This window comes from Oikopleura dioica, chromosome 2 (assembly GCF_907165135.1).
Source record: "Oikopleura dioica chromosome 2, OKI2018_I68_1.0, whole genome shotgun sequence".
Classification (NCBI taxonomy): Eukaryota; Metazoa; Chordata; class Appendicularia; order Copelata; family Oikopleuridae; genus Oikopleura; species Oikopleura dioica.
Genome location: NC_137292.1, coordinates 1,322,059 through 1,337,100, shown reverse-complemented (window position 1 = coordinate 1,337,100; position 15,042 = coordinate 1,322,059). Strand labels below are relative to the sequence as shown.

General features: G+C 37.8%; 1 protein-coding gene across 1 annotated transcript; it reads right to left on the bottom strand.

Annotated features, from left to right (window-relative positions):
• Positions 1-2,635: 2,635 nt before the first annotated feature.
• Positions 2,636-13,454, bottom strand: LOC145696995 (cubilin-like). The gene is made up of 3 exons (XM_081774133.1): positions 13,392-13,454; positions 3,869-5,471; positions 2,636-3,370 (listed from the first exon to the last, which is right to left on the bottom strand). The coding sequence occupies exons 1-3, from the start codon at positions 13,395-13,397 to the stop codon at positions 2,910-2,912; spliced, it is 2,070 nt and encodes a 689-aa protein (XP_081630259.1). The 5' UTR covers positions 13,398-13,454; the 3' UTR covers positions 2,636-2,909.
• Positions 13,455-15,042: the final 1,588 nt, after the last annotated feature.

The window sequence follows — 15,042 nt, the reverse complement described above, 5'->3', positions numbered from 1 at the left end:
CGCAGCAAATTGGTCGATCGGCCGCTGTTGCTTTTGGCATAATTCCTTCAATTCAGCACAGGAAAAATACTTTTTTGAGGAAAAAAAAACGCGGCGGCGCTTTCACAAATTCTATATTTCGTGAATAACGAATTAACAATTATGCGCGCCCAAGTCAATCCGCTTTTCCTTCAATTCTGCCAGCCGGACGTCGTCAGTAAGAGCTTTACGGGGTTTTCCTCGGGAAATATTTTAAACACAAAGATTTAGCAAAAAAAAAACTTGATTTTACTTTTCAAATTGGCGGTTAGACAATTTGAACTTTTTGCTTTTTTTTCGAAAAGGCAGTATTACGTGGTAGTTAACCCTTTCCTTCTAGCGAGGTCGGATAAACTAGATGAAAGTGTAGTGGAATGCTTTCGTCAAGTCCGGAGCATTTCCGGAATTTTTCGATTGCAATGTGCGCTAGAGAAGACTTTTTACCGCAGATACACATTTTAGAGTTTTTTAATTTTTCCGCTTTCGCGGTTTTCTGACTTTTCAAAGTCCAGATATTCAAGTAATAGGTGTATCCGCTTTCCCTGATCTCCATCAACGAACAAGCAAATCGACATTGGTCCCCGCCACTTTCGAGCCAAGTCCCAGAGCTAGAATAATTCGCGGTTGAAAAGTGATCTCCCGTTTAATTCAAATTTGTCAAGGCAGCGGTTTCAGATTCTGAACTGCGCGATAAAAAAAGAAACGGGCGCACCTGTGGAATCTCTGGCACCGTCGCGAAGGTCGCAAGTGTCACATCTTCGTAATCGCCGCTGAGGCCAGAAGCTAAGTAGTATCTTTCAAATAGCTCTTTTTTGAGCTATCTTGATTCAATAGTTGTAACAGCGATACGAATATTTAATACTTTTTGTCAGAGTTGCAAATTTGCTGAGCTGAGTGAGCTGAGCTGGCTGAGTGAGCTGAGCAGTCGCTCAGCTCAGCTCAGTGATTTTGGAAAATGATCTGATCCGCTCAGCTCAGACAATTATCACTCAGCTCAGCTCAGCTCAATTATTTTCGAACATGATCTGTTCTGCTCAGCTTAGCTCAGACAATTATCACTTTGCTCAGCTCAATAATTTTAATGCAATTTACAACCAAAAACCGTAAAAAAAGCTCAGCTCAGCTCAATCAGCTCAGTTCAGCTCTAATTAGGGTCCTCTCTGCTCAGCTCAGCTCCGCTCAATGACCTCTGAAAAAGGCCAGCTCAGCTCAGCTCAGCAAAATTAATCAAAATTTGCAACTCTGTTTTTGTAAATTTTATTATTTGGTCAATTATTTTTTTAATTTATTTTTATAATTTATGATCTTGGACTATCAAATGGAAGATTTTTATGATTCTAGATTTCCAAAGAATGAAAACCGCGCATTTCCGGAAGGAGGATAAATGAGAGCTGTCCCTGATTATCCGATAATCTCCAGTGTAATCCGATGTTTCCCCGAAAAAATGGTGGAATTCGTTTTCGTTTGATTCTGATTTTCTTAAACCCCTGGGCGACTTGCGTAAAATTGAGCTTTCTTGATGAATTCCTTTTTCTGGCGCTTTTTTGTAAAACAACAAAATTTGAATAAACAATAACGGCCAGAAAATGAGCGGAATTTCTTGAGTCATCAATTTTAATGCTTTTTTTTCACCAGGTTTAAACTTTATTTGTGAAACTAAATTTCTCTTGAAAATTGTTACTTTTTTTTCAGAGTAGATTTTTTTGAAAAAAGCGGCCAGCCTTGGGCCAAATTATTCAGAACTCAATGTTTTCATCCTTTTTGAATTAAATATTCGATTTTTATTTTGATTTCCGAAAAATGATCAATTCGTTGGCGAGATTTGCTTTTAGAACCTGCCTAATTGACCAAACGGACTTGAGATTCAAGGAATTATAATTTGAGAATCATCTGAAATTGATTGAAATCAACAAGGAGGAAGGTGGAATTTTTCGCTTCTATAACAATGTTAGGGTTCAAAAAAGAAAAATGGCGTCTCTCGATCTCATCCAAACTTTCAGAAGACATTTTTTGTCTTATATTCTCATTTTTGTAAAAAAAGTCTTTTACTGTATGCAACAGATGGAACCTTCATTGCTCGGACAGAAATTGTACTCCACTACACTTAAGAAAACGGATTATTGGATCTGCTTGAAATTTCAGTTTACACCAATTTTGTAATATTGATTTCGAATCTGGTATCATTATTTGTTTCTGATTTGTCTGAGTTGCCTTTAGGTTGTTATTTAACTCTGGTGGGTTTCAGAGAAGAGCTTGGTGTTTTTAAAATTTTCGCAATCTATAGACTAGTTATAGTGTCAAAAACAAATGAAACCTCTTAGAAGTGAAAAATTTCTTGACATTGGCTCGTATCAATTCACCCGCCCGTCTAAAAGAATTTTGCTTCTTCGGAGCGAAATGGTCTGACTGACGTGTTATCACAGTCTCGGAGACAGAAATTCTTCAATTTTTGGTGTTTTTTAGATGAACAAGAGACTATTATGTAATAAATTTCATTTTCTGAAGACAAATACGCAAAAATTGGTCATTTTCAATTGGCTCCCACCGACAATCGCTTTTTCTTCTTTCCTGGAAAGATAGAGTATGCAGCATACTGTTCTGCATCTTTTTGAATAAATAGACTTCACCATAATATGTTTATTTGTAAGATTGAGTATAAGAGAAGGGCACAATAAATACGTAGGTAAAACACCGATGGTATTATGACGAGAGATTTGCTTAAGCAAAGTAAACTTTGATCTAAAAAACCATTATAAAAATGGTTCAAAGTGAATACCGAAATTTCAAAAAGAAAGTGCAGTTTTAAGATAAACTGATTTATCAGAAATATGTAACGCGTTTTTCATATAGTGAATCATAGATCAGTTTGATGTGAATAGTTCGATCACATTTTAGAAGCAGTTTAACCGTCGCAATTTTCTGGTGAAAAGAATGTGTCTTTGCCGTTGAATAAGCCGAGTCATCTTGTGTGCGGCCCATCTATTGTTAGCAGTGAGATCGACGCCGTCCATGCAGACGAATGCGTTATGGTAGCTCTTAGCGGACATGAAGAAAGTGTTAAGGGAGCCGCAAAGATCTTGCTCATCGTAAGAGGGGACAATAAAATCATTTGGATCGCCTGATCCAGCGTAATTAGCACACGAGTCCGAGGTGCGAGACGGAAAGTTCGATATCTTTTGGAAAAAATCTCGAAGTCGATTCGCCTTCTTGATCGAAGGAATATTTGGCATTAGCTCATAGCTATTGAAAATTCCTTGAAAGAGGCTGCTATAAGCAGCATCAAGTTCTTGCCATGCAGCTGTTGGTGAAAGAGAAAGAGGGGCATCCAAAGGAACAAGTTGCAGTTCGAAACCTTAGTTTGAGTTTGACAAAAAGAGTAAAAGTCACCCCCCGTTTTGTCCATCTCTGAATGGAAATTCAGCCGATTTGGATGAATCAAGACGAACAAAAGCACTTCTTAAATGTGCTTTCTGAGAAAGCCTATCTCCTATTATTTTGTACTGATCTATCATTGGCCCAAGGAAAAACCTACCTCAAGGAGACGCCTTAATTCTAAAAATTCGAAAAAACGCCATTTTTGGCTATTTTTGAGCCAAAATTCAGCCAATTTGCGCTTAGATGAACACGACCTGACAAAATATTCAGATAAAATATGCATATTTATGATTTTTAGGCCATAATTTCGGGTAAAGATGTTCGTAAAGGGAAAGCATGATACAACTTAAAGATGTAGAATGCTCTGTTTTTATTTGGTTGAGATTAGTTCTTAAAAAAAGTTAACGGATCGTAAAATTTTGGACGGCGCTTAGGCGGGCTGTAGTTAACGATTCATGTTGTTAATAAACTCTGCCTGAGTCAATGGTGTCCCCATTAGATGTAAAGATTATCGTTGCCGTATTTCCATTTATGCCTAATGTTTGCATACCATCATCTCCGCAGAATTGATACTCTGACCCTTCCTCATCTATGATGTGTAGATTGTCACATTCGCAATTTGAGCAGTTTTGAAGTCCAAAAGAGACAGGCAAGATTTCGAAAGCGGGAACTGACTCGGACAACTGCACGGTCCAGGTACAACTCAAATTATCGTAATAGGAGCCTGTGTCAAAGCCTGGTGACTTGATAACGTCGCTTTCGCCGACAACTCCGCCACAAGGGATTGACGTGAGCGGTATAACTTCGATTCTGAAACCAGCGTGAACGCTACTACCATCGGTGATGAAAGAAATGGTTCCTGTGTTTCCAAAAACGGTAACGCCATCGCTTGGAAATCCATTTGTGAATGCATTTTCTCGTCTTGTATTGAGCCGATTTTTAACTAGCAATTCATCCGACTCTCGTCGTCGCCGAGAAGAATATCCGCAAAAATTCTGTTCGCTCCCTCGATTGTCAATGATTTGAAATGTGTCATAACCGCATGTGCTTTCAGATTCGAGCTCGAACGTTGATGCGATTAATTGAAACGCAGCTGCAGAGGATGGCAGTTCGATGTTCCATACACAATTTAAATTGTCGAAGTAGGAGCCTGACGTAAAGCCTGGTGATTCGATAACGTCGCCTTCTCCAATTGTACCACCACAAGGTATCGAAGCGAGTGGTGAAATTTCGAGACGGAAGCCAGGATGAACGCTACTTCCGTCGGTGATGAAAGAAATTGTTCCTGTGTTTCCGATGAGAGCAATGCCATCACTTGGAAATCCAGAAGAAACAGCATTAGCTCGTCGTGCACTAAGCCCATTTTTTTCAGACTGTTCGTCGGAATCGCGTCGTCGTCGAGATGAGTATCCACAGAAATTTTGTTCAATTCCTTGGTTGTCGATGATCTGAACTGTGTCATAACCGCATGTACTTTCGGACTCGAGCTGGAATGATGATGACACAATTTGGATAGCGGCGGCAGACGGAAAATTGATGTTCCAGACGCATTCAAGATTGTCAAAGTAGTTTCCCAAGCCGAAGTTAGGCGATTCTATCGTTCTTGCAGTATCAATGACTCCTCCGCAATGCTGGGGAACAATCTCAAGTCTGAAACCATCGACATAGACACTTCCATCTGTGATGAAAGAAATTGTTCCCGTTCGTCCTGGCAAAGTTATTCCGGAACTTGGAAAGCCCGTCGTGATAGCATTATCACGTCTCACAGCAATCTCAATTGTCTTTTCTGATTCGCGACGCTTACGTGACGCTTTTCCGCAATAGTTCTGAACGTTTCCAAATCTGTCAACTATTTCAGCCGTGTCGCAATTGCAATCAGAGCAACTTTCGAGCCCAAACCAAATTGGCCTTATCTGATACGACGTTACGGAATAATCAAAGGCGATATTCCAGACACAGTTTTCATTATGATAGTACATTTGGTTTGGCGCTCCAGGAGTGACGATTTCAACGGTTGATCCGCCAGTGATTGATCCACCGCATGATTGGCTCGCTGCAGAAGCGACAAGAGACAGCAACTAAAGGTTTAATTAAGGATCATATGCAAAACAGTGGACATTAATTATTTGAGATTTCGACTTATGAGAATTCTCGCTCAAATATTTCCCTTTAAGAAAGAGGCTATTGAATTTAATTTTTCTTAAATTTATAGGATATAAAAAATTCTCTATTTAAAATTTTTATGACCAAACAAAAGTCTTATATTTGTTCAAGAGATTCATTAATTCTTGAAAAAGAATAATAAGGTTAGATATGCAAATTACATGGAAATCTCTTTTCTTAATAACTTTTGAATACAGAATTTGGAGGGTCGAGAAAGATCAAAATGACAATTAAACTGTTTTTATCGTAGATATAAAAATTAAAAATTATAATCGATGATAGAAATTTATTTTTGGGACGCGTTTAGGCCTCAAGGGGCCTTCGTCAGCCCTAAGTACAGATTTAAATGAACGTTCAAAAAACAGGAAAAACAGTCTCTCACCTAGAGTGGACAATTTCGAATGAAGGCAAAGATTGAAAACATAAAAACATAATTCGCTTTCACGGGCAGATGTAATGGAGCGTCAGAAGAAAGCGAATTACAAATGCTCCATTACAGAAATTTAACTTCTGCGAATTTGATCTGCTTATTCAAGCAAGGATCGTTTAACTTGATCGAAAACGCTTCACAAAGGACACGGTCTCTATAGTACGGTTGGCTGGAGATAACAGAAATATAGTTCTTTTTGAAACAAAATTTAGTTTTGATTAACGCTCTCGATGAAGTAGGCTTAATTTAGGAGTGTCTGGCTCACTAAGGTATTTATCATATTCCCCTTTGAATTTTGGACACTTCAAAAAGTGGAAAAACATAGGACTACGATAACGTGGCTCAAAATGTTCACGAATTCTAGTTCCAAGCTGTCTCTTTGTCTTACCCTGGTAATCCGTTTTTCCACATGGGCATTGGAAGTGGTACACGACTCCACTTTTCTGCTCAACAGGTACCGGGCGCTTCCAGGTTGGGTGCAAACATTGTTCTATTCTAACTATTTTCCAACAAAGTCTTAGAAAGAACTTTGGGGTAACTTTTTTGAGAAAAGCCCGCATTTTGCTGCCAATAATGTCGCATCGGGGACCAGTAAAGCTAGCGCAAAAATTGTGAATGATTTCCCCTTCCACTTTCTTATCATTTTTCGGCTTATCAAGAAGTTTTATTTTATCATCGACCAAACCTGGAGGATATCCATTGAGAATGAACTTCCTCTCTTCGAATGAAGGCAAAGATTGAAAACATAAAAACATAATTCGCTTTTTTCTGGCGCTCCATTTCATCTGCCCGCGAAAGCGAGTTATGTTTTTATGTTTTCAATCTTTTCCTTCATTCGAAATTGTCCACTCTAGGTGAGAGACTGTTTTTCCTGTTTTTTGAACGTTCATTTAAATTTATACTTAGGGCTGACGAAGGCCCCTTGAGGCCGAAACGCGTCTCCAAAATAAATTTCTATCATCGATTCATGAGAGGTCAATTTTGGCAATCATAAATTATGATATTATAATTTATCATTTTTTCCATCTTTTAACGGCCCTTGAATCAAAAATAAAAATTTTTCCTATTATAGACAATAGGATATGGTCTAAACATAAAGACAACCTCCTTCCCCATTTTATATTATTGCTCGAAAAATCTAACATTAAAAAATGTAAGAATTACGAATTATCGAATATTGACATCGGATTCGGATTCCTTATGCCAAAAAAGTTATAAGTAGGGATTCTATCGGGAAAACGGCGCGCGGCGCGGCCCTTCGCACCCAAACTTGTCCGATGCTATTTTGTTATTTTCGACATAATTTCAGTCAAAAACATCATAAAATAACTAAAAATATGACTCTCATTCATAATTAACTCTCAAAAGTATTTTTTCGCCGTTTAACGATAGAAATCATCAAAACGCGGAGAAAAGTACTTTTTTATGTGCTCAAATAAGCTTCAAAACTCCTGATTTTTTGATATGTCAAAATATTGACCTTTTGCCAGAATCTGTAAAAATTTTAAGACTATGCAATAAGAACAGCCTTCAGAAATTGCTTGTAACTGAGTGAAGGTGGCGCCGCAGTAGTGCATTACGAGGGGCGCGGAGCCAAGAAATGAGTTTCTCTTACTTTTGAAGTAGCAAATAAGCTTAGAAATCTCTAATTCTTTGATATGTCCAGAAACAGATATCTCTCAAGCATCTGTCGAAATCTTGGGGCTATGCTGCAACAAGAACCTCGCGAAATTGTCCGTTTTTTGACTGGAAGTGACGGCGCGGCAGGGAATCGCGCGACGAGCGCGCCCGGAACTAGTGCCTTTCCATGCACTCGAACTCTGTTGACATTGCGCCCCATGTTAGGTTCGAACCTTTCTGCAGAAGGTGACAAAACCAAGTGGTTCGATGCAAAAACAAAGGGATTTCCGGGATAAATCTCATTCATATCAAGTAAATAATGATTTTGACACTCGTTGATGTCGAAAAAAAACTTGTTGAGAATGAAATCGCAAGTCAAGCAGAGATAAACAAATGCAAAGAGAATCGTACCTATGGTACGAAGTCATGCAAAATCCTCAGAAGATTTCGAGAAAAAGTGAAATTGGATTACTCTCTTTTTTTTTCCAGAAAGCCGAAAATGCAGACATTCCATCACAAATCCGAGAGACTTTTTCGAAAGGGAGAAACAAGGTTCGACGAGGAGAATCCTACAGTCGGTCTTGAATGTCTGGCAGAAGAAGGCCTGGATTCAGACGAAGAGCTCCCGATGTTGCTTAATGATTGCGCAGTTCAGACATCGCCAGGCAAGTGAATTAATTAAATAGTCGAGCAAGATAAAAAGGCACCTGAATAAGGTGCCTCTTGTTTTTATAAAAGAAATTTTTGGGTATCCCAAAAAATCTAACAAAGCTTTTAGTGAAGGGAATGTTGCCAGATCAGATTCTTGAGAATCCTCAAACGATTCCAACTCCAGATTCGTCTGAAATGATGGCTGAAACAATTCTGAATTTCACAGGTAAGAATAAAGAAAATTAAAAAGAATCATGACAATTGTATTTTTGGGGCTCCCAAATTGGGTACCCCAATAATATCGGATCATTTTATAGTTTTTTTTGGGGTCCCCAAATTGGGTACCCCAATAATATCGAATCATTTAAAAGTTTTTTTTGGGGCTCCCAAATTGGGTACCCCAATAATATCGGATCATTTTATAGTTTTTTTTTGGGGTCCCCAAATTGGGTACCCCAATAATATCGAATCATTTAAAAGTTTTTTTTTGGGGTCCCCAAATTGGGGACCCCAATAATAACGGATTATTTTTACTGAATTTTTCTTTAGAAACGCCTTCACAAGAAAATGTCGCCTCATGCTCAGCTGTTGGAAAGAAAAGAAAGCGACAAACGATCGACTACAGCGAAGAAATTGATGATGACGACTTTAGAAAAGACAGAGACTACTATTTGGTGAAATCAAAATCAACACCGGTCTCTGGAAGAGGAAAAAACAACCCGAGACTTCCACCAACGACTCGTTTCAATCATTTGATCGAGCTTGCATCGCAGTCCGTTCCTTCGGTTCATTTCAACAGCACGAACAAATTCAAAGAGCACAGAATCTTTTCGAAACCAGTTGAAGGCGAAACTCGACGACCTGTCGCCAAATCAACCCTCTACAAATTGCGTCCAAACCTTCTCCTAGCAACTTTCGTGCAGCTTGAAGAATTTGTTAAGAACGCCGAGCGCCTGACACTCGCTACTGACGGGGTAAGTTATTCTTTGAAATTTTGGGTACCCCAATTATGGGGAGCCCAATAATTTTTTTTAATTGTAATATTTGGGTACCCCAATAAATACTTTTTTCAGACAACCTCAAAATCAAATCGTCAATGCATGAACGTCGTATTCATCAACGAAGAAAGGGAAAAGCTGCTGTTCATGATCGTTGAGCTTTTCGGTGGAACAGCTGAAGAAATCTTCACAGCCGTCACTCTTTCTATCGACACACTGTCATTTTCTGATGAGATCTGGAAGAAAACCGACTCAATTCTCACAGACACCTGCCGTGCGCAAGAAGCTGCAAACATGCAGATAATTGAATTCATCGACAAGAAGAGGAACTCCGAGATTCCAGTGCAGTGGATCTGGTGTGCTCTGCATACGGCTGGGAACATCGATCGATACGGCCGGCAAGGACTTTCTGCTTTAGCGAATGATATTTTCACTTGCTTGAAAATTCTTTTTTGGCTCAAGCAAAATCAGCGGCCATCATCGCGAAGATCTCAAGAATGAGTAAGTTTTCATTTTTGGGTAGCCCAATTGGGTAACCCAATCAATTTTTCAAATTCTTTTTTGGGTACCCCAATTAATTCTTTTTCAGGCTCGACGAAGTGCGTGTAGAACTTGGCGACAAATCTACAAAGAAAGCCTACTGCACCGACATGGGTTCACGAATCGGCTCTTCCAAGAAGAATGCCGAGGGCCTTTTGCTTTACTGGGAGGCAACTGTCAAGACCATCAGCAAATACTCCGACCGCAAACGAGCAAAGGAACTTCTCCCACTCCTCCAAGATAAACAACTAGCTATTCTGAGCACATCTCTGACACCTCTGATTTGGGCTTCGTACTCAGGTCTTATTCTCAGGGCATCAGAGAATGAAGAAGGCACGATCGAAGATGTCCGCATTCAAATGAAATCCTGCCTCGATGCTTTGGAGAAAATTCTCGAATCCAAACAGCCTTACGACGATCTTTTTGATGGAGTTCTGGAAAATTACGAAGACTCAGAATATTTCCTGTAAGTTTTTTTTATTAAACAATTTTGGGTATCCCATTATTTTAAAGATCAATTTATTGGGTACCCCAATTAATCAATTTATAAAAAAATAATATTTGGGTACCCCAATTAATCAATTTATAAAAAAAACTAATTTTTGGGTATCCCAATTAATCAATTATAAAAAAAAATAAATTTTTGGGTACCCCAATTTATCAGTTTGTAAAGATTCAATTTTATCTTTAGGAAACTTCGAGAATTCAAAGAGATGCCAAGGGATGCTAAACTTCGGGACGACCTGAATGAGACGATTCGACAGTGCCTTACAGAAGCAAAGAAAAAGTTGCAGAAAGATTACAACCAGATGAAATCACTTCGACTTTCTGGTAAATATGAGACGTCTAATCGCTTTTGCGAGAGTGTCTTTGCCACCCTGAAGTACAAGGAACAAACGAGCACTGGTTCCGCGCTCGCAAACATTGCCGACCAAACTGTTGTTCAAGTTAACAAGCTGGGCAACTACCTGAGGAGAATGAAAAAGAAACAGCGGGACGAGCTTTTGGATAGAATCGACAACTCGAACGAAGTCAAAACTACTCTGGAGGTTCGAAAGACGCTGAAAGAACGATTTCGCAAGAAAAGGGAGGAAATTCTAAAGAAAAGGGACGAAATAAAGAAGATCAAAATCGAACGTCAGAAAATCAAAGAAGAAAAAAGAGCAAAGAAGCCAAAAATCGAGGTTTCAAAAACTCCAGTTCGCTCGACTCGTCTTTCGAAAAGAAGGCTTGATTAAATGTTCATTACAGCTTTCCATTATTCACTGCCAAAAACTGGTCAAACAGATAAAATGAATAATAAATTATTAATCTCCATGTTAAATTACCCACAGATATGAAATTTCTGAGAAAAGCATTGATTTTTATGATTTACTCCAAGCGCACCTAAGGCGCGCGCGCTCCACGCCAACACCACCAAGCGCCGCTCCAATCATTTTTTAATTGGCGAATTCGCAATGAGCGCCAAAAACTGGTCTAAAACCCAAAATTTCAAGGAAAAATATTAAACTTTGATTTTCCGATAGAATCCCTAGTTATAAGTTAAACAAAGAGAAATAACTATTATTCCGTCGCCCTTTCTCCACTCTTACACCTTTCAAACTTGATTTTAAAGATCCCTCCCATCAAGATAAAAAAAGTCAAAATTTTTTAAAAATTTTTTAGCTTTTTTGGGTAGTTAAGACGACGAGGAAGAACTTTTATTCAGAAAAATTTTCTGCTCTTTTAGAAAATTGTGTCAGTAATCTACCCCGAAAATTGAAAATTTGCGTTTAAATTTTCATAAGAATCTTGACCTGGCAATTTTTTAGTGATTATTAAGGGCATACTCATCATAAAAACTATTTTTATCATAAAAACGAGTACAAAAACATAATTCGAAGCAATTTAGGGATTAAAAACTGAAAATTTAAGTCTTGAAATTCGCCTAAGATTCGACTGACTTAATTTTAAAGAGGCTTTCCTCCTTAAGTTCGCTGGCCAAAAACTCTCAAAAAGGGAACGGTCGTAGCTTGGGGCCTTAATTTTATCCTGAAAAAAATTAAGAGTATACCCCAATTAAAAAGCCGAAAAAAACCTTCACTAAGCAACCTAACCTTAAGGGCCTGTATAACCTTAAGTTTGATATCGAGATATCACCATAAGGAAAACGGTTGCAGGCGTGGGTTCGATCTAAAGCTTGCAATTGAAATAAAGGGATTACCTAAGATAGTTTTCGAGAAAATCGTTCACTAAAGAGACCTTTTTTCACGATTCTTGATGGGGGGGGGGTCCTTAAGTAACATATTGATGGTAGTTTCAAAACTGAAAAGCATGGTTCTACTTATAAATAAACATAATTTATTTTTCATTATGGAATATTTGATTTATTTTGTAGTTCTCATAATTTAACGTTAGAAATCAATAATCATTTTTTGAAACTTAAACGTATTGTTGCGATACCCTTAAGAAATGCACGAGCGTGTTCTTACTTTTGATGCCCTAGACCAACTATCAAGCTATACAAAGAGCCGAAAATTTTTCGGAAATCTTAAGGGGATCAGTTTAAAATCACTGTTTGTAAAAGTGTTTCCAACTAAATGGAGGGGTCCTTAAATAGACTGGTAACAAATCAAATCGGCTAGATCCGCTGATTCAGAAGGCAGAATTTGAGTGACAGTCATTTTCGAACGAGAGAAAAGCGTAGGTTTCCGACAATCGACCCGAGCAAAGCCCGACCGATACCCGACAATGTCGATTTGGTCGAGTGTCGGCGCCAACGCTTGCCAAAAACCTATATTTTCGGCTAAAATTAATTTTTGGTAAATTCGAATTTGAAAAACTAAGTAGAGAAACGATAAGTGTAAAAGGATAGTTATGACACAATTAATGAGGATGAAGCTATTTGGAGACGAGTTATTTTGGAAGAAATTATTTCAAAAGTGATTTAATCGATGAGGGCTTTGATTGGCCGAAGAGCTTTATTCGGCATCCTTATTGGTCATCCAGTTATGGATAGCGAAAAATTTAAAAATCCATTTTGTCCCATTTCGAAAATTAATTTAAAAAAATAAATCGTTTTGAAATAAACTTGATATAAATATATCGTTTCATGATTCATTTCTTCAAAATTTAATTTCCAAAAAAATTTGCTTAGTCTCAATTATTGCATGATATTAGAGAAATATAATAAATAAATTAAATAAGAGAAAGTAAAAAATTTTTTTCTCGAATTATAAGACTGGTTATTCATGAAAACTTCGCGAAAATGGGCGCTTTTAGCAAAAATTAAGCCGCTCTACGGTTGAGAAATTTATAAAAACCCCTCTTTTATTTATAATTTACGACAGATCTATCGAATTTTCCCATTAAAACTCAGTAATCATTGAAAAATTCAGAGATATTCGTGGCAAAATTTTGGGAAATTATAGATAGTAAGAAAGAGTTTTTTGAATGGAGATTGGCCCATTTTTTAAGAAACCTGTCAATTTCTTTGATTTTTTTAGAAGAAAAGTCAAAAAAATAAATAACAATAATTATAAAAATTTTGATGATTGAAAAACCTTCAAAAAAGAAACATAAAGATACCAATAAAAAAAGAAGCGATATGTACTTACTTTCATGATGCTCTTTGTGCTTGCAGAATTTAAACAGCGTTTTTTTTTTGTTTTCTTTTTTGATTCTTTACTCGAATCTGAGTATTTTATAGAAAGAAAATAAAAATTATCCGCATGATGGATAATGAGCGGGCGCTCGCAAGCAAGGTTTGTGCTCGGTGCAAACGAGCCTTGCTTTGCATTTTTCTTCAGAATCATCAAGTTTTGTTGCTATCTTGCATTTTACAAAGAATTATTTATCTTTCAAAGAGAATTAAAAGCGTTGACGATAATTTCTTACCCAGAAGAATCAAGAGTTCCTGTGATAAAGATTTGTCTGATTGAAAAATAACACAATAAATTAAAATAACAGCTATCAATTCTACAGACATTTTTTTGGATTAACAAGGGAATCATTCAATCAATAAACGTGTGATTAAAAATGAAAATTTTAAACGAAAGCAAGTTATTTACCGCGATTGGCATATCTGACTGACTGATTTGCTTTTGCCAGTAAAAATTATATAACACCTCTCTAGTGGAGGACCTCCTCCTGGTGGAAGAATCGCGCAACCAGGAAGAGCGAGAATGTCTAGAAAAACCAATTCTTATGTTCTCGAAAGTTAACTTTCGAAAGTTAACTTACAAAAGTTAACTTCTCTTCTAGATTTTTGAGCACGTCTACCTAAGTCCGCCCTGAAATTTCACTTTTCAGAGAAATTCAGGAGCGGATTAGATAAGTTAGCAAAGTGACACCCTTATTTTATTTTATTATTATTATTATCATTAGAAATAACAATAGTTAGGTTATATTAGAATAATTTTTAAAATTTTATTTTCCACGTGACTTCATGGAGGACCCAACCGGAGGACTCTTTAGGTGGAAGAAGAACCAAAACTGGAAGACCGATGATAAAAATTTAAGGGGGAGGTTTTCGGTTTTCATTATGTCATGTGACCCTCGGAGGACCCCTGGAGGACTTTTTCTGGTGGAAGAACATATTTTACTGGAAGAACTTTGATAAAAATTTTAATTTTTTTTTCGATTTTTGGGTAGCTCACGGGGCCTAAAAATGAGTTATAGTAATAAATTTATATAATCCACATAAAGACGAATAGAGAGAAGTCGAGGTACAATGTCACGAATGTGCAGTTCTTTCAACCGAGTCCAAAAGCACCGAATGATCGCTCAACTCTTAAAAGAAGCAGAGACAGCATTCAAGAAGATTATCGACCTACAGCAGGACATGGGTTATAAAATAACATACAGTATTTTTTCCCCTAAGGCCAAACAAACCCGATTCATTCAGAAATCTTTTTCAAAAGATTTCCCTAATGGGAAAGCTGTCGAAAAGCACTCACAGGAGACATGCTATGACGAAGATCATTCTCCCCCTAAAAAGCAGAAGACGAGCACTGCTCCAGCAAAAGTCCCAACCTCGACCCCCATACCAGCCACCTCAACAATCCAACTGAATCAAGATCATTATGATCTTGAATTAGTTCCCGGCCTCTCGCCACAGACACCTCCAGATAGCATGGTTCGGCTTGCAAAAAGTGCCTTACAATCACAACCACAAGCCACTCAGAATGAAGCGATCGATCAGCTCGATCGGCCACTCATTCCGCGAGGAACGGTAGTAGTAGGCCACGAGAATCTTCTCCACGATGA

What these genes read in the sequence shown, in the direction of transcription:
- LOC145696995 (XM_081774133.1), bottom strand. An exon ending in TGGGGACACCATTGACTCAG is followed by an intron (nt 3,371 to 3,868) that starts GCAGAGTTTATT and finishes ACTCAAACTAAG; the next exon opens with GTTTCGAACTGCAACTTGTT.